The following is a 23427-nucleotide window of genomic DNA, read 5'->3' on the forward strand; positions in this document are numbered from 1 at the left end:
TTGACACTAAGGTTCCAAAAGCACTTGCCCATAGGGCAAGTACAGGTAATGTTGTACTTGCCCGAATGTTGTGTTGACTTTCCCAAAAAAACCAAAAAAAATGTTAAACAGTGATATATGCTTATTAAAATATACATTTTAGCGAACCTTATCTCTTAAATGCAAACACTGCATACTTGTCTCATCCTGACCACATACAACCAACAACAATTCATATAAGCCTGGATATCATGACATCACACATTTGATACAGCCAAGCGCTTGGTCCTGCTGCAGCATCGTGAAAGGGCCTCTTTTTGCCATGCACCTGGCCTGGTTTTGGGGGTCTCAGAAAACTCAGTCTAGCTCAGAGTCAAGCTGAATGTTAGCTTCCACACAAATGTGTTCAGAAAAATTTTACTTATTTTACTTATTTAAAACGGTCACATTGTGCCAAAAAGTGATCGTCTGCCATAAAATTATTAAAGTCCACCATGTTAAAGCTATTGCCCGGTTATACTGTAAGTAAGGAGGGGGATCATTCATTTCTTTTCATATTGATATACAAAGAAAAAGACTCCACAATCCAAATCTTTATTTTTTGTATTATTTAAAAGAGAACTGGTAGGCTATTATTGCTTGAATTGCTTATAAGATTAGCAGAGCTAAGGATAGGACTTTAAACAGGTCATAATTCCATATAGGCCAACTAATTATTTTATATTGCTGGGAAAACAAGTTTTTCACCCAAACTGTATTATTCAAGCTTCTCGCGAAAAAAATTAAATATTTTTTTCTTGATGTTACATTTGAACACATCATGATGTCCTTTTATTGACCTTTGCCTAATAATCATTTTACTGAGCCGACCTGAACACATCCCATTTGAACCGTTGGCGATTTTTTTTAAGCTAACTAGTTATATCCTGCAGATTTTAATATGAATTTAGGGACTTGCTTAACAGTCTCTCGTTTGTTGATCACCGCTGCTTTGAATGAATGAAGAGACGGTGGCGAGCCCGTCTGCAGCGGATGGGTTTGGATGGAGACGGAGTTGAAGCGGGTTGAAGGATTTCTTCAACACAGTCGAAGGCAGGGCTGGACTGGCCATCGGGCGTACCGGGCAATGCCCGGTGGGCCGGCAGGCATTTTGGGCCGGGCCAGGTCCAAAAAAAAAAAAAAAAAATTAAAAATCTTTTTTTTAAATTTTTTTTATGGACCCTCGGCTGTGTGACTCGGCCCGGCCCGGCCAAGTCACACAGCCGAGGGCCGAGGTACCTTCCCTCTCGGGAGTGCCGTGGACATATAAATGTCCGTGCAGGCTGTCAACTTCACCTAAAAGTTAAATAAAACTTTGCCCCAGGCCATTACTCATTATGAACGGTTCTAGGCTGGGCCTGGCCCAAACACACACACAGCAGAGGGCCGCCCATTCAGAGGCTGCATTGAATTGTATAATCACAAATTCAACTTCTACTCGGTAATTATGAGCGTCTGACGATGGTCAGTTACGTTCAGGGCCGTCGGACGGCGGATATGCTTGGGGGGCTCAAGGCAGAGGGGGGCTGCACCCTAAAAGTAAAAACGTTTTTTTTTTATTATTATTTTTTTTTACTGGCTCAATATAGGCCCCTGATCTTTGAAGGCCCCGACAAATGTTATTTAGGGGAGAAAAAAAACAGATATCAGGGGCCTTTCATTCGTCAGTAAATTTGTTATTTTTTAATTAACATTGTTCAGGGCTACGAAGATCAGGGACCTATATTGGGCCATTAAAAAATACAAACGAAGGTAAAAAAAATCCCGAAGCTGACTGGATTTTTTAAACATGTACATTTCTTCTTTCTGCTTTTTGGTCATTCTGTGTCTATAAATTATTCCAGAAAATAGTACTAAATAGCTTACATAGGAAATAGTTGATTTAGCCTTAGTTTTCTCCTCAAAGTGCACCAGATTGATGAATTTTACTTTAACATTTAAAAAAAAATCTTCCGGGGGAACATTCCCCCGGACCCCCCTAGAAGGTCCAGGGTCCACGACACAGTCTCCCAAATTCCTGTGAGAAACACTGTGCGTGTGCATGTTTACTAAGAGTGATTAGACCAGGGGTTGTGTTCAAGTACGCGTAATGATTTGGTCATTCATCAATAGAAACATTGTGTTGTTATCTGGCTCAGAGAGGGACCAGTCACTCATACGTTTTGGACTATAGACAAACATAGCTTTTACATGTTTGTGTTGTAAGACCGCCTCTCAGAGGGCCCATCAGGACTTCCTGTATAGGGGCCCAGAATTTGGTGCAACGCTCCTGCCTCCACATATCGTATAAATAATCATGGTGGGCTGCCATGGCCAAAAATGCCAGGGCCGATTTTTTGTCCCAGTCCAGCCCTGGTCGAAGGTACAACACTTTAGTTGAAGATGACCCGACTCTACTCGATATTATTTACAATTACATCATGTGACCTACTGGACTCCATAGCGGTATCGATAAGCTCAAACGTTAGGCCTATTGATTTATGGGTTTTGAATATAGCGGAACCAGGTCCGTTGCCTAATAGGTTTTCGGAACGTAGACAGCGAAACTGCGCGCACACAGGCTGTTGTGTGTGTGTGTGTGTGTGTGTGTGAGAGAGAAAGATAGAGTGCGAGAGAGAGAGAGAGCGTGATGCTGCTGGGCGCAGCTGCTCAATTGCAAATAGGCCTATAGCATATCTATTTTGTGTGGGTCAGCGGGAAAACTTTTTTTTTTTGCGGACTCTAAAACACATGAATAAATAGCCTAGACTACTGAAAACCCCTTTAATATCCACTTGCCCGTCCGGGCAACCAAAAAGCAATCTCAACTTTCCCAAACATTATTTTCACTTGTCTCGGGCACGCAGGCAACCGTTAGTGTCAATGGCTGCAGTTAGCTTAAATCAGCTTTCATGTTGTTAGATTAGCTGAAAAAAACGAATTACTCTGTGCTTATAACATGATGCTCTCTCTCTTTCTCTGCATAAACACTGCACTAAGCTGTCCTGCTCCCCCTTCCTGAGACTCACACAGGTCCAACCCCCTCCTACCCCCCACCATATCAAACATGTGCCACTATATGTCATGTGTACAGGACAACTGGTGCCGTGTGTCAAAAGGCCTGGATTCTGCAGTGAATGAAACAAACATGAACTATCTATGAGAGGATTAGTAAATATGTACCTATATGTATATTTGATCATAACATGTGTAGCATGAATATTACATTGTTGTAAATGTGAAGTTTTGAGAATTGTCTAAATATAAAAGCAGAAAAAAGACATTGCACATGATATTTTTCTGAATATAACTATATTGTTCTTACTTTCAAAGTGTAACAGCTTACAAACTGCATTTGAAAATCAAACAGTATCTGCTGCTTATCATTTGGAGATAACATCCCTTGATCACCGGGATTCACTGCATTGAGTGAATCAACTTTACTGTATGAGTCAATAAGTGTGACAGCCAAGGTAGGCCCCCTTCATAGTAAACACAACTATTCATTTTACTTTAATGTGTCGAGTTAGGGCAAAATAATTCAACAGAATGCATCTCTGACCAAGATACTTATGATCACTGTAGAAATTAGACCAAAACGAAAATATGATTTCTCCAGTAATAACTGTGATTGAATGTGAAGATATAGAGAAAACAGTTCATGGGCTGCTCATAAGCATCGGAGCTGAAAGGACCGCAGCGTGTCGTCAGCGACCTGTGGACTGATTGGCTGAGAGAATCCACTGGGACAAATGCACCGGCTAGCGCATTCGCATGTGCAGGCTGTGCTTGGGTCCATCCACCCGCTCCAACTTCTCAAAGTGTTTCCTAGCATTACGGATATTGATGAGAGTGGCCGCAGATGCTGGAAGGATAAGGACATGGATTTGTATGATTCTGATCTGATTTTACTAACTGTTAACTGTAACATTGACTGCAAAGAAGAACGTCATCTACACCACTTACGAATGGAGGGGTCCGACATGATGACCATGACATATGTGTTGGAGGTGAAGACGTCAATGAAGGCCGCAAAGTTGGAGTTCCTCACTTCCATGCTTTGGAAAGAGGCTGCGAGTTTACTGGAAGAAAACAACAATGGTAAAACAAGTCAGAAACCTTAAAACAATGTGAAGGTGATTTGGGGAGTGGAGGCGATGCGTTTTGCAGAGTGAACATACCTACAGCTGAGCTTGAACTGTTTGATAATGTTACTGATCTTCTCAAACCGGTGAGCGTCACGCTGTTCTTTGCACTGATAGTGGGAGATGACCTGCGTTGACAAAACATTTTATTATAATATGTAGTTATTCTGTCCAGATGTTGTCATGCTGGAGGAAGTACGGTCGCTCTCTCACCAGGAAGGTGGCTCTCTCAAACAGAAGAACTTCGTCGGCCTCTATGATCTGGGCAAAATTCCTCAGGTTCGTCTCGAGCTGCTGGACGTTTGGGATGAGCTGGTACACTATGCTAGACCAGGCCTGCAAAGACATTCAAGAATGTTTCTTATGGTGTGTCGACTTTGTAGCCCTGAACATGTGAACATCCGACCAGTACAATGTTCCAACCTTATACAGGGTTTCGTCCCAGATTGATGTTCTGAAGCACGTGCATGCCAGAGGTCTGGACAGTCTCTTCAGATCTTCTTCACGCTCCTTAAAGATCTGTGAAAGAAGTAAAGATCTCCAGTTACATGGACAGCAGTGAATTGACTTTAGCACTCGTCATCAGTTACACATTACTGAACAAATGAATAAAGAAAAAAAATCACAGAAAAGAATTTGTCATTAAATGTGTAAAATCATATCACTCATTATAATTCGTATTCTTTATTCCAAATCTTCCTTAAAAAATCCATACATGCTTATTATACTGCTAAAATTGTTTTGTATATTTAAATATTATCTAATGCTTATGTGGATGTAAAAAGCCCTAATGGCCGTTCAACGTAATATAATATTACACAAAATATTTATTTCATTTTGAAAAATGACTTGTGTGATTTGTGTGAAATGAAGAGTCGATCCAGTGGGCCTTCAAATAAAGTAGTATTAAAACATCACTTTACTCTCGTGCTCGGAACAAATTAATTAAATTTCAGGTAAAATTACTTCTCTATCAAAGCTCTACTACTTAGAGATATACCACAGACGGACAGTAGTGTGTCTGGTGAAACTGTGAACAAGGTCTGTCAGAACATCTGCATGTTCATGTGCTTCTGTGTTAGGCGGCAAAAACTGTTCACGTGAGAGAGAAATACCACGGCTTAATAATGAGTTACACAATGTCAACCTTACCAAATCCCTCTGGTCCTCCTGCACCAGATCCATCTTGTGAACGAGGCAGAAGACTTTAGCGTCCGGGGAGTTCTGCAGGATGGCTTCCAGACATGACTGGTAGTAGTGCATGTCTTTCTCCAGCTCACGGCTCTCAACATCGAATACATAAATAAGCACCTCTACGTTCCTGAAAATGTTGTCCCTCTGGCTGGTGAAGTAGTTCTCCATGAATGTGTCCTGTCTGATGGGTTAAGATAGCATTGAGAAAAAACGGTTTCACAGAGAGTTGCCGATAAGGTTAAGACATTGAATTGTCAAAGATGGTCTAATAAACGAGTGTAATTTACCCTCCACAGTCCCACAGGTTGAGAACCAGATTGCCCAGAAACCGTACATGGGAGTGCTCCACGTCAACTACATTTAAAAAAGGATAAAATATTTTTTTTTTTAAAGATTAAAGAACCAACCAGCATCAAACAATAATATTCACCCAGCACCATCCTTTAAGGTATTCTTACTTGTAGCTCCGAGGCGGCGTGTGTCTCGGGCTATGTAATTGGCAAAGATGATTGAGCGCATACTGGTCTTCCCAGAGCCACTTTTGCCCATCAGTAACACCTAAAGTTTAAAAGTTTAAAAAAAAACATTAAAGGGTTAGGGGACCAGCAGAGGAAGAAGTGTTCAGATATATTTACTTAAATAAAAGTAGAAACATCACAATGTAAACATTATTTAATACACATAGAACCACACTATGTAGTCAGTATGAATTGTGAGAAACATCATGCACATGAAGAATTTAAGATAAAAGTGCTAATGCAACATCTATATAATATAATTTTGTGATGCATTACAGTGTAGGTACATCGTAACGTTGCAATTTGCTATACTATTTCATCAATAACAATGCATAATATTCTATTTACTGACTATATGTTATGTAGCCAGTAGCCACCACAAAGTCCTACCAGTCTAATAAATGTTTGATGCCAAAATCCTTTCATTTTTTTTCTTGTCATTTACTAGCTCAATTGTTCATGTACATTGCACAACAGTCTGACATAATGTTTTTAAGATGTTTCCATACTGTCAGGAATATCATTTGGACAGAGAAAAAGTATTATAAGAATATAAAATCCCCTCAGGTTAAAAGAGATCAAAAATATTGAAGGCTACGTTTTGCTGGAAGTGAAAATTAGAAGTGGGTACTCTACTATTAAGTTTAAGAAAATACTGGGTAAATGGTTTAGATGAGAAATCTGTTAGACTCTTGATTTACTGTCATTATTAATGGCTGGTATAGCAGTTACAGGTTCAACAATCGTTTAATGGCACTTAGAGACAGCTAAAAATGTAATAACTCCAGGTAGCTGGATGAAACGGATACCAGAAGAGCATCAATATGACTTTAGTAAATGTACTTAAAGTTAGTGTGGTGCTACATAATCAGTCATTGAGTCACCTTTTTCTTCATGGCTGTGCTTGACATCCCCCTCGGTGGACACGGTGTGAAGTATTAATCTGAGCTGCAGTTCGCCTCTTCCTCTGTATCAGCTGCTGAACAAACACACATATTTTCACCTAGCTGTAAGATAGCTCCGCTGTAGCACAACTCCGTTAGGAAAAAAAGAACACCCAAGACACGTTAAACGCTGAAACCACGACCCAGTCAAACATGCAACCCGTCATGAGTTCAATAGACACACGGTAATATATAAAACAGTTGACTAACTTTATTAAAAACTGCTTTCTCTGCCCCGGATAAACACATTAGCTAATGCTAAGTCAGCTAGCACGACAGGCACTAAATATGAATGTCAGGTAGCTTAGTTTAGCTAAACGGCTAGCTGGCTAAGTTCAAATTCATCAGTGCGTCTACTCACCCCGACGGTCTAAAACTGCCGATAAAATGCAGGCTATTTCACACGGTAGGTCGTATGGTTATAACAGAGTTGTATACATTACTTGGTAAAAACCATGGACCTAGGTAAAAACCAAACAGGCTGTGTACTCAAGATCAGCTGCTTCCTGTTTACGGCAGAGTCACATGATGATTAAAAGTCGCTTCACGCCCAGAGTAGTGTCTTACGGGCAGATTGTGAACCTTTCCCTCACTGCTGAGGGCACGTTAGGTTATGGATTTACGTTTATGTTCAGGTTGTAAAAATTAAATTAGGAGTTTGTTAGGATAGTAAATGCAACCATTTGCTCATTTAGATCAGGTCTTTAAACATTAGGCCGGGCCTACTGTGGCTTTCCAATTAATTACATCGGCGAACATAACTTCCTTCCAACAATTTGCTTGCTTTTGCTTTTATTGTCTGTTTAATGCCACTTCTTTCCTTTTTAACTATCCCTACCCTGTTTTCGCCTTCTACTTTTTATTGTCTCTTAAATGCAATTTCATTGTTTTATGCCCCTGTAAAGCACTTTGAATTGCCTTGGTGCTATACAAATAAGATTGCCTTGCCTGGATCCTACTAGTAGCTTAGAATTAAATGTAAATCTGCATTGGGGAAGTTGTGGGTTAATAGGCTATGGGTAGTAGCCTATGAACAAAATAATAAATTCACCCACTTGATTACATTTTCAGTGTCATTGTTAGCATATCTCATAGGCACACATAGAAACTAAACATTTGTTTTAGCCAATGGCAAAATAAAAGAAACATGTTAACAATTCTAAATAAATAGATCAGTTGTCTTCGTGTAGGCCTATGCCTATGTCAAACATAGCTTATATGAAATGTCAAGGCAGCATTTGCTGTTGTAAATGTGTAACACAACACATAGCCTATTCTTCAGAGAACACGGTAACACTTGTATTTGACAATGGAAGAACAGTATAATCAAAGCAATGTCGCTTAGCCTATTGAATTCATAGATCATACTGCTGGGGCTTAAAGCGTAGTAGCCTACTTTTATATTTCGACGTATTGGCCGATAAGCAAAGTGGCTGTCTTCATTAATTTCTTCTATATTTTTTAATTATTACTTTATTATTATTTATTTATATACTTTTTATATAATGGCTTATTTTGAAAGTTTGTACAGGAAGCAATGCTATATGGTATGAGCTTCTTCATAACATTTAAATAAATCATGACCACAAAATTCATCACTGACAGCTGTTACAAATATCATAATCATTTTTAAAACCACACTCATTGCTTTGCCGTTTACAATTCTATATTCATACAGTAGGCCTATATATTTTAGAGTAAAATGTGTTGCTGCAGTTCCTGAAAGTGGCCACAAGAGGGCACTGGACAGTCATTATTATGGAGGATAGTGCAACCTCGGACTCAAAGATGGCGCCCATTCTGATTTTTAAACCTTTTTTTATTCAAAGTTTCCAAATATAAAACAGGCTTTAATATCAATTAATACTTGACATTATTCTGAGCAACAAACGGTAGGAATAAAAAATGAATAAAATATATATCAAAAAGGTTTTTTGGGGCGGGCGAATCCACCTATCTCGTTTTATTTAGGTTTTCTATTCAGTAAACCACAAAGCCTTGACGACCCTGTACATATATATATATATATATTGTAGCCTATATTTTAACATTAAAATATTTATAATATAACATTGTGTTCGTTTGGAACTGCAGACTCAATGAAGTTTCTTCGTGATCGTGTTTCTTGAAGAAAGGTTTTTAACCACATTTCAGAAAAACATTTGCCAGTTAACTTACTAATTTAAAAAAAAAACTGTAAAGAGAGAGGGAGTCTAGCCCTTGTTCCACTGGCTTTTTTAGCTCAATGCAACCTCTCATTCATAATTTCATTCACTTTGCATTCTTATTTACATACACCTGTGCACCTACTTGGGTGTCTGAGTCAGGTGGCAATACAGCAATAATACATATACAATAAGTGTGCTGTTTGAGCTACAATCTACCAAAGGGAAAAGACCAGTGAGATAAATAATAACAGTAGCCTTGGCTTTTGGGCTAATGTTGCAGAATTTGCTTGATGTTCCATGTTTTCGTCTACTTTATCTTCTACGCTGTTCTTTACTAAATTCTTAGTATTAATACACATGCACTTATCACAATGATCAAAGCACATTTAAATACATACAGATATGAAGGTCATTGACATATCTCTTCCTCAACATGCTTCAGCCAAAGAGTTACAAGAAGAGTTTGTCATACTCAGAAATAGCTATTTTAGAGCTTGCTACAGTGACATTGATGTAATTTAGCCTGTTAGTACCACATTTCAGACACACTTCCTAGTATTGCTCAGTACTGTTGGTACCAGCCATTAGTCCTTGGCTCCCCTGAGGATATTTTTCGGTTAGAGGGTATCATTTTTCTACAAATATTTATAGCGACATCGCATTTCCCCTGACAGCTGTAAGTACCAAAACCTTAAAATCAGACACACAGCATTTCTAAATTGTCATAGCGCCAATGACATACAGTATGTGAGGTTTTGTAGTTTCACTGCATATGCCAGAGATTTATGTGGAATTACTGAAAATAATCAGGTAATGTATTGAAAACACCGAAGTGATAAAAGTATTATAAAATTTTATTGTTTTACTTTCTGTATGTAATCTGCAAACTGTAGCCCCCTTCCCAAATGATCAGTGAAAATACAGAAGATGACCAGAAAAACACACAAGCTAATTATCCGGTAGGTTTTTTAAATATACATCAGAGGCAAAATGCAACAAATCACCTCAACCGTGAGGGCCAGTTTGGTCAAATGCTGTGAACAAAAAGATAAAATGCATACATGTTTTCTGTAATCATGCGCAAATGAACCAAACTATTTATTCTATTGTCCAACACTAAAAGCCGTATTCACCATAAGCATAGAAAATTGGCCTATAGTACAGGGTCATCCCTGCCATGCTTCATATCTTTTAAAAAAATGTATGGAGTTTTAAAGTATACTTATCAAACAATAAAGTGACATTAGACATCCCTTATGCTTTATATGTATATTTAAGAAAACATACACATTTTCCATAATTAGCATCTCTGGTAGTTTACATAAGGTATCCAAAGGTTACTTATAAACACAGGACCAACGAGGACCATGACACAGTAGCTCTGCAACAGACACACATGAGATGTAAAGAGTAGAAAAGACAGGATGGAAAGAAAAGGTGTTTGGGAGTAAATATTCAGGTAGTGTTCGAAAGCTCAGCATTACGGTGCCAGTCCACAGCAGTCGTTTTTCACATCTGATCTCTGAGTTTGGCGAGCCTTTGAGATAGTTCATCCTGTGGACAACAGAGAGAGCCAAGACGGACGTAAGTGAGTGAGATGAAGATGAAAGAAGAAGTAGGGTCAGTTGGAGAATCAATTTCATTGCACTTTTTTGCAAGTCTTTTATTGGCAAGTACGCAGTATCATTGAAAGAGATTTGGATCAGTGACATCCCCTTGAGGATTCTTTGCCGTAATCACGTTTCCTTCCTTATCTATGTGATTAAAACCTTTATTAACGTCATAAGCAATCTGGATTATGTGAAGTTTTATAAAAGATAAATAGAAGTGCCAGATGTGATCAGGTTTAAACAGTCGTACCTGTTCTGTAGAGGCCACGCTGGAACTCACTGATCCCGTCTGTCCCTGAGGGAGCTCCAAATTCAGGTCCAATCTAAATGCACATATCAACATTTACTTAACCGATGTCAACACTACTGAACGAACGTGCATACCATTCACCTGCATATTTGATTCAACATTATTTCACAAAGAATGTTTGTATGTGGAAATTAAAAAGGTTACCCTGCTTCGTCCGCCATTTCATGCAGCAAAGAGTCCACTTGGCCCTGAAACACATATTAGATTTACAGTGAATGTACTTCAAAACACACTGTCACTCATACAACAAGAACCTAAGAGGAGAGCAGAGAAATGAACCTGTGGGGTTGTGAGTGTTGTCGAGCTGCTCATGGTGTCCTCCATCAGGTTGGTCTGAACATCAAGAGTTTCAAACTGGTGTTCAAATTTATCCATGAGAGCTGTAATCTGAATTAAAAACAAGGGGAAAAAGGGATTGAAATTTTTTTTTAGTTTTTTTTTTTTAACTCAGAGGTATACATTTAAATCGCTTATGGAAATTGCTACAAAGACACCAATTGAGACACTACCTTTTCCAGATTCATACTCTTCAGAACAGAATCCATTCCTTTAACCACTCCGGCCATAGATTTTGTGACCTGAGAAAAATAAAACACCATCAATATAATGGAATCAAAACCGACAATAAACAAACGTGTAACTGCTATTCTAGGCCTGCAGCAGCATGCAGTGAGTTTAGTTTAGTTTATTAGGGTCCTCATTAGCTACAGCAAGGTTGCAGCTATTCTTCCTGAATTACCCAATACAGTACATAACAACAGAAAATATTAAAAGCAGACCAAAAGAGTGAAGTGAACATGAAAAAAAAAAAAAAGTAAATAAAAATTAACCAGCAATAAACAAAACCATACTAAAAACAAAAGATCAATGAAAATAAGAATACAATAAAATATCAATAAAGACAATGCTATCATTAACACACGTAACTTGAAATCAAAATGTTTTGATCCCTTTTAATTTTACACCCAAACATTTAACCATATCAACTTACACTCACCGGCCACTTTATTAGGTACAGCGGTTCACATGGCAGAAACTCAATTAATTTAGGCATGTATACCTGGACAGGACAACTTGTTGAAGTTAAAACCGAGCAACAGAATGGGGAAGAAAGGGGTTTTAAGTGACATTGAACATGGCAATGTTGAGGGTGCCTGAAGGGCTGGGCTGAGTATTCCAGATACTGCTGATCTACTGGGATTTTCACACACAACCTTATCAAGGGCTTACAGCAGTGGTTCTCAATTATTTTCTGTCATGCCCCCCCTAGGGGACAGACATTTTTTGCTTGATTTCTTTTAAAATAGCCTACAGAGAAACTTGGAGACACATGTGGACATTTATTTACTGCAAATCGCGGCCTTTCGCGCGGATATGACCATACACAAGCACACATCGCGCTTGCTAGCACAAAAAAAAAGAAAAAAAGTTGGAAATCAAGGCAGCCCGCGCCCCCCCTGACAACTCACGGGGCCCCCCCGGGGGGCGCGCTCCACCATTTGAGAAACTCTGGCTTACAGAGTATGGCCCGAAAAAGGAAAAATATCCAGTGAGCGACATTTGTGTGGATGAAAATGCCTTGTTGATGTCAGAGGTCAGAGGAGGATGGGCAGACTGGTTTGAGATGATATAAGGCAACAGTTACTCAAATAACCACTCGTTACAACCAGGGTATGCAGAATACCATCTCTGAACGCAAAACACGACCAACCTTGAAGCAGATGGGCTACAGCAGCAGAAGACCCCACCGGGTGCCACTCCTGTCAGCTAAGAACAAGAAACTGAGGCTATAATTCGCACAGGCACACCAAAATTGGACAATAGAAGATTGGAAAAGTCTTGCCTGGTTTGATGAGTCTCGATTTCAGTTGCGAAAGTCAGATGGTAGGATCAGAATTTTGCGTAAACAACATGAAAGCATGGATGCATCCTGCCTTGCATCATCAACCATGCATCGTTAAAAGTAACTTAAATCCCCTTTCTTCCCCATTCTGATGCTCGGTTTTAACTTCAGCATGTTGTCTTGACCACGTCTACATGCCTAAATGCATTGAGTTGTGGCCAGGTGATTGGAAGATTAGCTTTTTGTTTTTATAAGCAATTGAACAGGTGTACCTAATAAAGTCGCCGGTGAGTGTATATCCAAACCATACACATACATCACCAATCACAGTCCTATGCTCTTTGAGAACCTCCTCACTATAACATTTTCCCACACATCAAACAATCAATATAAGCTAATCCATTATTTTAATAGTTTATTCCATATTTAATATATTGTACATTTTATTCATATCTAGTCAAAAGATGTTGTTTGACTAATAGTTCAAATGTTCTTTTGCTCATTATTTGTGTGATGGGTTTCAGGAGTAAGTTCCATTGATATAATTTGTCTTTGCCTTTGGCAGTGTAAAATTATCTAAGAAGTTGAACAACATGTGCTACTCTGTTATTGTTTTTTTTCCGTCTCTCTATCATGTCAGCTGTGGCATTCGACCAAACAATTGGGCAGTAGTCAAGATTTGTTCAAATTAAAGCCAGAATGAATAGTTAAGTTGCCTTGTGTGACCCGTATTTAATGTACCTGGTTCATCGTGACGGCAGTTTGGACCCTTGCTGCCACTGCATCTACCCGAGCGCTCATCCTCAGGAAGTTCACAGACTGGTTCTTCTGTCTGATGGCGTTCTCCGCGTGGATCCTCGCCACTTCTGTATTGCCCTTCTGGATGGCCTAGAGACGACAAAGAAAAAAACAAAGTGGGCAAAGTAATAAGTTTCAGCAGCCAGCGGGCCTTTCATTGTGTGATGCCTTGAAAAGGAATGCAACTTACTTTCTTGACTTTAGTCTTCTCTATTTTTTCCTCTTTGTCACATTTTTTGGAATTTCTTTGAAGTTCCTTAGCAGCCATCTTTAAACTGAAGAGGTTTTCTGTGATAGGGAGTTAAAGAACAAAAAAGCCCAACAACAAGCAACCTTGCATGACCAATTCTAAAGCTAAAAAGACCCTCTACTTTGTGAGACTGTTCCAAGAGGAAATAGCAGTTAGAGATCTTGACATATGCATCATGCAAGACTTCTAACTCTTTGTTTTAATGTTTTTTAATTATTTCTGGGAGCAGAAGCCTGCGACCGCTGCTTAAAAATGTGCATTCAAAACAAAATTACCACAACTTATTAGCCCCATATTGAACCTGGAGCCCCCTGCCCGGGGGTTAGCAATCCAACTTTGGCTGTTCCTACTTTATTTACTTAAAAAAGGTTCAAATGAAACATTTGGCATTTGGTCTGCCATTTAAAATCAACAACACCATCACCTCACCTGCACCGTTGCCTGAATAGGACACTACACAATTCCAGCTACACTTCCTGTGTTTGACACTAGCCCTAATACTGTGCTTATGTTTAGTGTGCCTGTTAAACCTTCATGGCGCTGTGTTGAATTTAGTACATTGTGTCACCTGAAGAATACCTGATCAAACAGGTCGAATGTAAAGACGTAGGTCCGTACCGAGGACACAATATGTTTCTACTTTATAATCTGGATTACTTAGGAAGTATATTAACAAATTGACAGCTCGGCTTCAATCACTTTTTGCCAACTTGTTGGGTATTTCCCAGCCATTAGCAGTGGAGCATTCAAGGCCCTCAGACCAGTCCTTTTCCTATTTAACGAGGTTTGGAACTGACTAAACACTGTTTAGCTTGTTATATAAAAAAGCACTTGTAGCCTACCTTTGGTGAATACCAGGCTGACCTACTTAACAGCGTTTCAGGTGACGGTCTGGCAGAAATCTCAACATTATCGTCTTATGTTCGCTGTCAGATTGACGTTACACCACTCTTGTTTTGAAAAGGATACTCTCCATGGCCGACATCTTGAGGCGACTCTTGGCGAATCCTAACTAATAACACGTTCAACACCTTACGGGAAGCCCGTATTAAAGTAAACGCTTCGTTAAATAAAGCAAAAACCAGTCGGTAAAAGTTCAGCCGATTGGGTTTCGGTCTTCGCCTTGTTCCGCACTTCCTGATGTCTGACCAAAATATGAACGACGTCAGCGTCACGTGCTGGCGGTATTCCACTCGACGTCACGAGGGAGTCCTCTCCTCCTCCTCAAAATGTGAATGAAATAATAATACTTAAAAAAACTAATCTTTAACATTAAAACACAACGCCTTTCGTGTTTAAATTCGGGTTGTTGTTGCGTGGTGGGTGAGCATAGTAAGATACAGGTGGACGTGGCGTTGCATTAGTGAGTAGTGGGCGGTGAAAGCGGTTGATAGATGATTAGATTTACGGTGTGTGGATCACGGCGGTGAGAGAGGATGACTCACTCCCGCCTGATGAGATGTTCACCCCGCAACAGCTCGGCAGTGCGGTGGCACGCCGGTACCTTCACCTGACGTGACGCATCTCTGTGCAGTGCTACATCAATACAACAAGTCAAACTTTGATAAACCATAAAGGGACTGTTTTGAGATAGCCTGCTTGTTTCAAACTCGAGTGGACATCACCATCACTCGGTAGTTGGAGGGAGACGGAGCGTCGTGATATAGCCTACCGTACATTTCGTGACGCCTGATTGTCATGGAAACAGTGCTCCCTGCGATGCTGCGCTGAAGGGGAATTAACTGTCCGCGTTAACTTCAGCATCAACCAAACCTGTTGGATAGCCTACATTGGTTTTTGTCTTTTGGACTTTACTTTCCATTTGAATTTGATTACAAACAAGGTGAGTTTTTTTGCATTTAAAAAATGTATATATTTTGCAAATGTAGTGTTATTGTCTCTCACTCTGATAAAACGCACTTTAACGTCACTGCACATTTGCCAATTTCAGACAAAATAGTTGCCCGTTCATTAACTTGGGCTGGCTTTCAACTTGTGACCTCCATCTGGCCTATGTCTTGGAGCAAGTGTAAATGTGCCATAAAAAATGTGCTTCTTCAGACATTTTAAAAACAATGTTGTTTAGTTAGCCTAGTTGACATTTTGAGTTCAGATGACACTATTTGCAAAAGTGTGCTGTGCAATTTTTTTTTAAGTCCACATAGGCTAGGCCTATAGCCTATATGACTCCAGATCACGACATTCTATAGGCAAAAGAAAAGCAAATTGTCTGTACATTTTCTATAATCCATTTGCATGGCTTAGCCTACTTATTGGATAGCCTATTTCATGATTTTTACAGCCCTGAACGCACCAGAATTGGTGCATTTTGTGCCAACATAGAGAACAGGAGTGCGCACGAGTTATGCTTCATTCAGGGGCTGTATGACTCATATAGCCTAGTCTTATCTATAAAGAAGCCAAGTGGCAGGAGAGCAGTGCTGCTGCAGGACCGAGTTGATGTAACCCCCGAGATTCACTAGAGGCTGCTGTGGCCCATTCCCTTCCCGTGTCCCGTGTCACTTCCATTGAATAACTGCTTTTACACTGATGATGACCAACAAGTAGGCCTATGCTATTTACCAACACTGGCTGAGGATGCACGGGGCTGCTCTCACACACAACTGATGATAAATTCTGTTTACAGTAGCATACCATACATCACACGACCAGACCATAAAACTGAAAAATAAATAAATAAATAAAACAGCACAAATGGATAGTTATTTTTTTCATTCACAAAAACATATAGGCACATAAAACAATGACAAGGGAAACAAAACATTGGGTGGTATAAAATAACAAATGTGGTAGCCTACACACTGGAAATATTGGAATTGAAAAGAGAGGACTAGAAAGTTGAATTAATTAAATAGACAGAAGAAAACAAGGCATTGCCTAATACTAATTCTATTTTGAATCGATATAATGACCAAAATTAATTATTATTAAAAAAAAACAATACATGATATCAGTTAATTTCTAACTACAGTTTAATACATTTGACCGGCAGTCTTGATTTAGTCTAACATGTATTTTCCAGGAAACTTTGACCTTATACTCAAAAAGAGTGAGTATAATTCTAATGATCTTAGATATTCACGTAGGCCTACCTTTAACTCAAACTTTAAACTAAAACACAACTGGTTCATGTTGGATGCATTTAGGTGAAAAAATAAATGCTATTGTCATGTTGTAGCAGCAGGAAAAGAAACAGCAGCAGTGACACACCTTTACTAAGCTAAATGTCCCTATTTAGATTTTGTACGTACACACTCCTACTGTACACACTCAAGCTCTTCTCTGTGGTGGCGGTGCTTTCTGTGAGATTGTTTTCTCTAAATGTTTTGTCCCAGAAGAAAACTTAGTGAGGTTAGTCCAAGTAAAATCTCTGTCTCATATCAGCATGATGACTGAAGCACAAAGGCATCAAAATGCTGGAAGTAGATCATTAAAAGCTAAAAGAGTGATATAACAAGTAATCATCTTTTAATGCATGCCACATAAGGGTCAATGAGAGCTTTCATCTTTCAAAACACCCTTTACCCTAATGTTGTCAGTGAGGTATCATTTGCCACAGACTAAATGAGTCAGTGTACATTAGTGATGGCGTACATTTTTCCCCTCTTACAAACACAATGTTGTCACATTATAATGGCAGGATCAACTTATTAACATGCTGTTTATAAACAGTTTTTGGCAGGTCAGAGCACAACAACAGCATTATATCCATTGTTTGGTATGAGAAGCTTAGTTTAGGCACTCTTTTCAGTGAAAGAAAGAGATGTATTCATACAGGTGCAATAAAAATAGACAAGTCCAGCCTGTTCCTTTTAGATCGCTCAACCAGATTGTCCCTGCAGCTGACAGACAGGTGAGTCACCTGTGACCAGCAGACCGTCTCCAAGATCATAGAATAGTTAGTGCGACTGACGAGTACAATTGAGAGAGAAACAGTTGGTGACGTCTAGGGAAAAAAATAACTCCCTTTCAAAATGAATCATGTCAGTGCTCAGACAATTCATTGGCTGAGGGATTCTAAAGTAGGCCCATTATAACACATTTGCTGTCTGCATTGGATTGTATGACGCAAATGACTGTTATTGATACGTTTAGGAGCAGAGAAAAACAAAATACCAAATATATCTGAAGGCCTAGACTTGAATTTTTCTTTGTACATTTTGTCATGGAATTGAAATATCAACCTTTAAAAGATGAGAATTTAGTCAATTAATACGAGGTGACACAATGTTTAAATACAAAAATAGAACAGATCTTTAATGTTTGCAAACATGAGTCAAGACAACAATCAAGCAATGGGATTGGTGAAATGACCCACGATAGGCGGTCAGACAGAGAGTTTATAGTGAAATCTAATTACACACGAACATTCCAGCCTACGTACAAGATTCTCCTCAGCCAGAGAATTGTTAGTTATCTTACAGACAGTTCTCAGGAGCAACCTGAGAACAACCTTCACCATAAGGTCAGGTCAGTCTTTTTGTTGATTAGCTTACGAATATTTAGAGTCAAGATGGCACTAGTCTTATATAAACACATAATTATTATGACTGTAATAAACAATTCCACAACAATTTGAAAAGGGCACGGGAGGCAAAAAGTCCAATGCTAGTGGATAATCGTTTTTACTGTTCATCTTTTCTTTTTACATAATAATATGTTTTGTACTCTTTTGTGCTGCTTTAGTTTTTCATTGGCCACTATTTCTCACAGGTAAGCCTGATGGAGCTTCAAGCTGAAAAGAGGTTCCACAACTTGACCCTGGAGCAAGTCCAAGCTCTCGACAAGGTCTTGACCGAGGTAATCCCTATCCACGGACGTGGAAATTTCCCCACACTGCAGGTTAGAGCAAAAGACATAATCCGCGTGGTGAAGGACCGGCTGATGGAAAGGGACATCCTGGTAAAAGATATACGTCTCAATGGCGCGACCGCCAGCCACATCCTAGTGAGGGATAACGGCCTGGGCTATGGAGACTTGGACATCATTTTTGGAGTTGAGCTGCCCAGGCAGGATGACCTCCAGGTCATAAAGGAAGTGGTGCTGGGCAGCCTACGAGACCTGCTCCCTTGTGGGGTTAACCGGCGCAAGATCACCTGCCTGACGATGAAGGAGGCCTACGTGAAAAAGATGGTGAAAGTTTTCAATGAGCACGACAGATGGAGCCTCATCTCGCTCTCTAACAACAGAGCTAAAAGTACCATTGGGCTCAGATTTGTCAGTTCCCTTCGAAGGCAATTTGAGTTCAGTGTGGATTCCTTCCAAATCATATTGGACCGTATGCTGGAGTCTTACTGGGAGACTGAACGAAAACAAGGAGGAAAGTTGGCGTTGAATGATGGGAATTTGTCTAAAAGAGACAATAAGGATGAAAACAAAAAGCAAGAGCCATCAAGCGTTCCCCAGGATGTGGAATCGCATATTGAAAAAGACTCTGCAATGGCACCCATCGGAGATAGTCGGTGCCAAGACAAAGCAGTGTCTGGGCTTGAAGGAGAGCTTCCACGTGCAGAGGTTGAGAGTGGGGACGGAAGGCACGTGGCACAGGAGGTGTTAGAAACCCAGAGCATTCATTTCCAGAATGAGAAAGAGGAATTGGAAGGAATAGAGGATGTTCATTCAGAGGAGGAAATTGTGTTTGAGCTATGTGAAGAAACTGCAGTAAAGAAAGGACAGTTCCACAGTGTTTGTCCTTCAGTTTCGTCCCCTAAAACCTTATTTACAGATGTCAGGGATCCACCGATGACATGTTCAAAACTGCAGGTTAACGAAGAGCTGTCGGCATCACAAGCGCTACAGGCAGCGTCTGTAATGCATACAGAAATGTCAGCTCCACAGGAAGAAGTCCATCGTAAAGAAATGACTCCGTTCAAAGTAGACTCTGTAATCTGCCGGGCTGGAAACACCTCAAGCCCACAAGATTCAAATCTTGAATTTTCCTTTCCTCCTCCAGCTAAGAAAACTTGTAGCACATCGAAAGATGTTGTACCAGACTATTGCCCCTCACCAAAATTACAACGTAAAATGTCGCGGAAGATGATTACTAAGCCTGAGAAATGGTCTTTACCGACCGATCTGTCAGATCTTACAACACAGCTGTTTCCGCCTATAGAAATCCCTCAACTACTTCAGCCAAAGCCTCCATTGCAGGAGGACGCTCAAGTTCCCTTGCCCAATGTTCCAGCAGCCTCCAAGCCGGAGACCGTACAAACCCTTACAGTTCCCACATACAGTCCCACCTGCACACCTCAGAATGGATCCTGCTCCAGTGAAACTGTACAACAAACTGTTAAGCCAAAACACTCGAAGAAGCCTCCTGATTTAGACCCAGCAAATGTATACCCACGGCCTCAGATCAGTGAGCTGGCCGACACTGTACCAAGGAGCTGCTGGGCAAGCTCTTGTGCCAGGGCAGCAGAGGAGCCTACCATCACAGTCGAAGCAGAGTGCATGTATGGAGACTTTGACCAGGCGATGGACCACCTCCGCCGCCGCCTCATCGCCACCCACAACCCAGAGGAGATCCGGGGAGGGGGCCTGCTGAAGTACAGCGACCTGCTGGTGAGGAACTTCCGACCGGCCTGCGAGACGGAGATCAAGTCCCTGGAGCGCTACATGTGCTCCCGCTTCTTCATCGACTTCCCCGACGTGAGTGAGCAGCAGCGCAAGATCCAGGCCTACCTGCAGTGCCACTTCACCGGAACCGAGGAGGCCAGCAAGTACGACTACCTGATGACCCTGCGCCGCGTGATAGACGAGAGCACGGTGTGTTTGATGGGGCACGAGAGGAGGCAGACCCTCAACATGATAACAGTACTAGCATTGAGGGTGCTGGGCGAGCAGAATGCCATCCCCAACACGGCCAACGTCACCTGTTTCTACCAGCCGGCTCCGTACATGACAGAGCCAATATACAGCAGCTACTTCATCACCCAGCCCCCGCCCCCACTGGTTTATCACCCCTATCCTATACATGTCCACATGCAGACTGGCCTGGTGTAGCTACAGTGACATGCCCACAGGGAAGGCATGTAGGCCGCTTTCAGCATGGTGCTCTGCCAGCAGAGGCACACAAGGAAGTTTTCACCGCAACAGGCAAACCACGGGCGCAGTGTTGCTTAACGCTTTGAAATCCCTCCTGCTTATGACATGAAAAGGTCAGAACTGAATGGGGTCCGCAGGCAAAGCACGTCAGCCTTTAAAGGTGAACACTTTTGAGAAGTAAAGATAACGCTTAGAGCCCACTTTGAGAGAGCTCGCGTGGTGGATGGACTTTGTTTATGGCTGTTCCACCTCAGTTTTGGCAGGGCTCTACACAGCTCACGCTCTTCTGTTGCGGAGAATGTTGTTACGTGGTTATTCTCTTTAGGATAAGCTTCTCTAAGGTATAAAAATATAATATATGAAACAGCTGTTGGCAGCAAAAATATTAATTTGGGTAAAGTTTGAATAATGTCTTTAGATAATGTTTTTTGCGGGTTTGAAACCCCATATAGCTGTTTTGTCAGTCACTGTGGAGTCAATTTCAACAAATGAAAATACCTGTGAATGTATTGTATAGTAATAGTTTGCCTTTCACAGAAGGGGCATACATTGGACAAGCATATTATTTCCATGATAGTGCAAATTCTGTATTTGTGAATGTTAACACCTAATTTCAGAGGTGGAAACAAGAGCCAACCTTCAGTTCAAAAAGGGACTGTAGGGACTGTGCAAATAATGGGGTGGTGAAGGGGCCTGAACCTTTTGTTTTACTTTGTAAAAAACAAGCATGGCCTTCTCCAGGGTTTGAACAGATTTAGATTAAAATGTTGTAAACTCCTGATTGTTTGCTTGACAGAAACAGAAATACAGAAATGTAATGTACGATTAACCAAAAAAATTAAAATATCGTCACTATCCATCACTAATTTCCCTACGATCAGTTAGAATATTAAACCAAACTCAGAGTTGCTCTTATCCCAATCACATATTGCTGGTGTCTTCGTTAGTGTTTAGTCAATGCTTTTGCATTGTAATCATTTTGGTATAGTAGAAGTTATAAACCAGGAACATTCATGAATATATCTCCCTAAATACACACTGCATTTTTCTCAAATCATTTCTCCTATTTCATCTTATGTCAGAGAAATGTCTGTCTGCTGATGGCACTATGAAGAACACCTTGGCTGTCTTGTTGTTTACCTGATAGAAAATATGTTCACAAATCTAGAGTGAACAGTTGAAAATGCAGAGAGCATGTTGAAATCTGTTTTCCCCCTAAAAAAATGCAATTTCCTCCTTTAACTGGCTGAATAGACTTTCTGTGTGTGTGTTCCAGTGGTTCGGTGTAGTGGACGTAGTGAATGTCACTTCTGTCGTGGGGTTTGCTGCCAAAAATATTACAGCACATTTCAATTATTCAAGCAGTCTAGGATGCAGCCAGCAGTTATTGCACTCAGTCCATGTGTTGTTTGTCCATTGAGTATGCATAGCTACACTACATGTACTAAGTATAGCATTTGCAACAAAAAAGGACCATTTAAGCACAGGGTAGGATATGGGGGCTGTTCACAGTAGATCTGAGAGTGAAGCACAATGTAAATGCACATAGCTGTTGTTGAGTAATAAAGGTGTTGCTGACATGTTTGTGAATCTCCAACTGGATATAAAGATGTTAGTGCCCTGTGTAGCTTTACGGTGATGTATCTATCTTGAGACTTTAGGTATGTTGTGTATCGTAAAGGAACTGTTTCAACCGTAGATAGATTCAAATATTCCTGTTATGATATATAGTAGCTCAGATTGTTGTGTTAATAAATGTAACACAACGCATCTTTGTGTGGAGTCTTCTATTGCTGGTGAGTCACAATGTGTATTTTCATTTGGCTGCTAAGTATAGTTGTCTTGGTATGCAATTTGATCACATATTTACATCATCTTTTACTAAATTGTATCTCCTGTGCGTGGTATACAATATATATTCAAAAATAATAATTTTTCCCCCATTATAATACCAACTCCTGGTTGAATTTCAGTCAAACCAGTTTGCAGCATTTTACTTTAAAGAGCATTACATATTTGCCATTTTCAGCTGTTGTAGTTTGGTGTAGTCCATATTAACATATAATTTACTCTTTAAAATGTGTTGTATTTCATTCCCATAAAAAACAAGTGCTGTTGGTGTTTATAGCATTAGTAAAACACAAAACTAAATTACTTAAATTAATTGCTATACCTGTTTGCTTCGTCAGCCTATATGCCCACTCACATGGTCATTCTCAGTACTCGCATACTATAAGAATATGCTGCTAATAGGTACGCCATGGATACTAGAAGTATTATATCAACTCAAAAATTATTGATGGCTCTGTCCATGTCACAATACATGCTGCATTATTTAAAGAGCTGACTGTGTGGAGTCCTGTGAAGGCATGATAGCCATGTTTCCCATTCTCTTTATGAATTACACACATCATTTGTGTTCCACTACTGAGACCCAATTATCTGATGAAAAACACCAGCACCGCTGTATCTAGTGTATACTTTTCATACTTCACAATCCTAATCCCCAAAATATTGAACTAAAGCTTCAGCTAACACACCCTTCAGCTGACCGTATGTCCTACCCTAACCCACAACTCAACATC

General features: G+C 40.2%; 2 protein-coding genes across 3 annotated transcripts; both read right to left on the reverse strand.

Moving 5' to 3' along the window:
• Positions 1-3306: 3306 nt before the first annotated feature.
• rraga (Ras-related GTP binding A) lies at positions 3307-7301 on the reverse strand. 2 transcript variants are annotated; one of them, XM_080041676.1, is made up of 10 exons: positions 7160-7301; positions 6739-6830; positions 5795-5894; positions 5624-5690; positions 5295-5517; positions 4566-4661; positions 4356-4478; positions 4179-4270; positions 3964-4079; positions 3307-3862 (listed from the first exon to the last, which is right to left on the reverse strand). In XM_080041676.1, the coding sequence occupies exons 2-10, from the start codon at positions 6763-6765 to the stop codon at positions 3759-3761; spliced, it is 948 nt and encodes a 315-aa protein (XP_079897802.1). In that variant the 5' UTR covers positions 6766-6830; positions 7160-7301; the 3' UTR covers positions 3307-3758. The 2 variants fall into 2 exon arrangements, with proteins under 2 accessions (XP_079897802.1, XP_079897803.1); XM_080041677.1 differs by having other exon boundaries at positions 6739-6833.
• Positions 7302-9799: 2498 nt separating this feature from the next.
• Positions 9800-14948, reverse strand: LOC307261184 (charged multivesicular body protein 1b). The gene is made up of 8 exons (XM_080041664.1): positions 14747-14948; positions 13718-13815; positions 13471-13617; positions 11396-11464; positions 11166-11273; positions 11031-11074; positions 10827-10899; positions 9800-10520 (listed from the first exon to the last, which is right to left on the reverse strand). Exons 1-8 carry the CDS (start codon positions 14760-14762, stop codon positions 10476-10478), a joined length of 600 nt encoding a protein of 199 aa, XP_079897790.1. The 5' UTR covers positions 14763-14948; the 3' UTR covers positions 9800-10475.
• Between the last annotated feature and the right edge of the window lie 8479 nt (positions 14949-23427).

This window comes from Ammodytes marinus, assembly GCF_949987685.1.
Source record: "Ammodytes marinus genome assembly, chromosome: 14".
NCBI lineage: Eukaryota > Metazoa > Chordata > Actinopteri > Uranoscopiformes > Ammodytidae > Ammodytes > Ammodytes marinus.

Coding starts and splice junctions, on each gene's coding strand:
- LOC307261184 (XM_080041664.1), bottom strand. Junction 13,618..13,717: donor AGAAGACTAAAGTCAAGAAA/GTAAGTTGCATT, acceptor TGTCGTCTCTAG/GCCATCCAGAAGGGCAATAC. Junction 10,900..11,030: donor GAAATGGCGGACGAAGCAGG/GTAACCTTTTTA, acceptor ATGTGCATTTAG/ATTGGACCTGAATTTGGAGC.
- rraga (XM_080041676.1), bottom strand. CDS start 6,765: ATGTCAAGCACAGCCATGAAGAAAAAG. Junction 5,691..5,794: donor ACGCCGCCTCGGAGCTACAA/GTAAGAATACCT, acceptor TTTTAAATGTAG/TTGACGTGGAGCACTCCCAT. Junction 5,518..5,623: donor AACCTGTGGGACTGTGGAGG/GTAAATTACACT, acceptor TTAACCCATCAG/ACAGGACACATTCATGGAGA.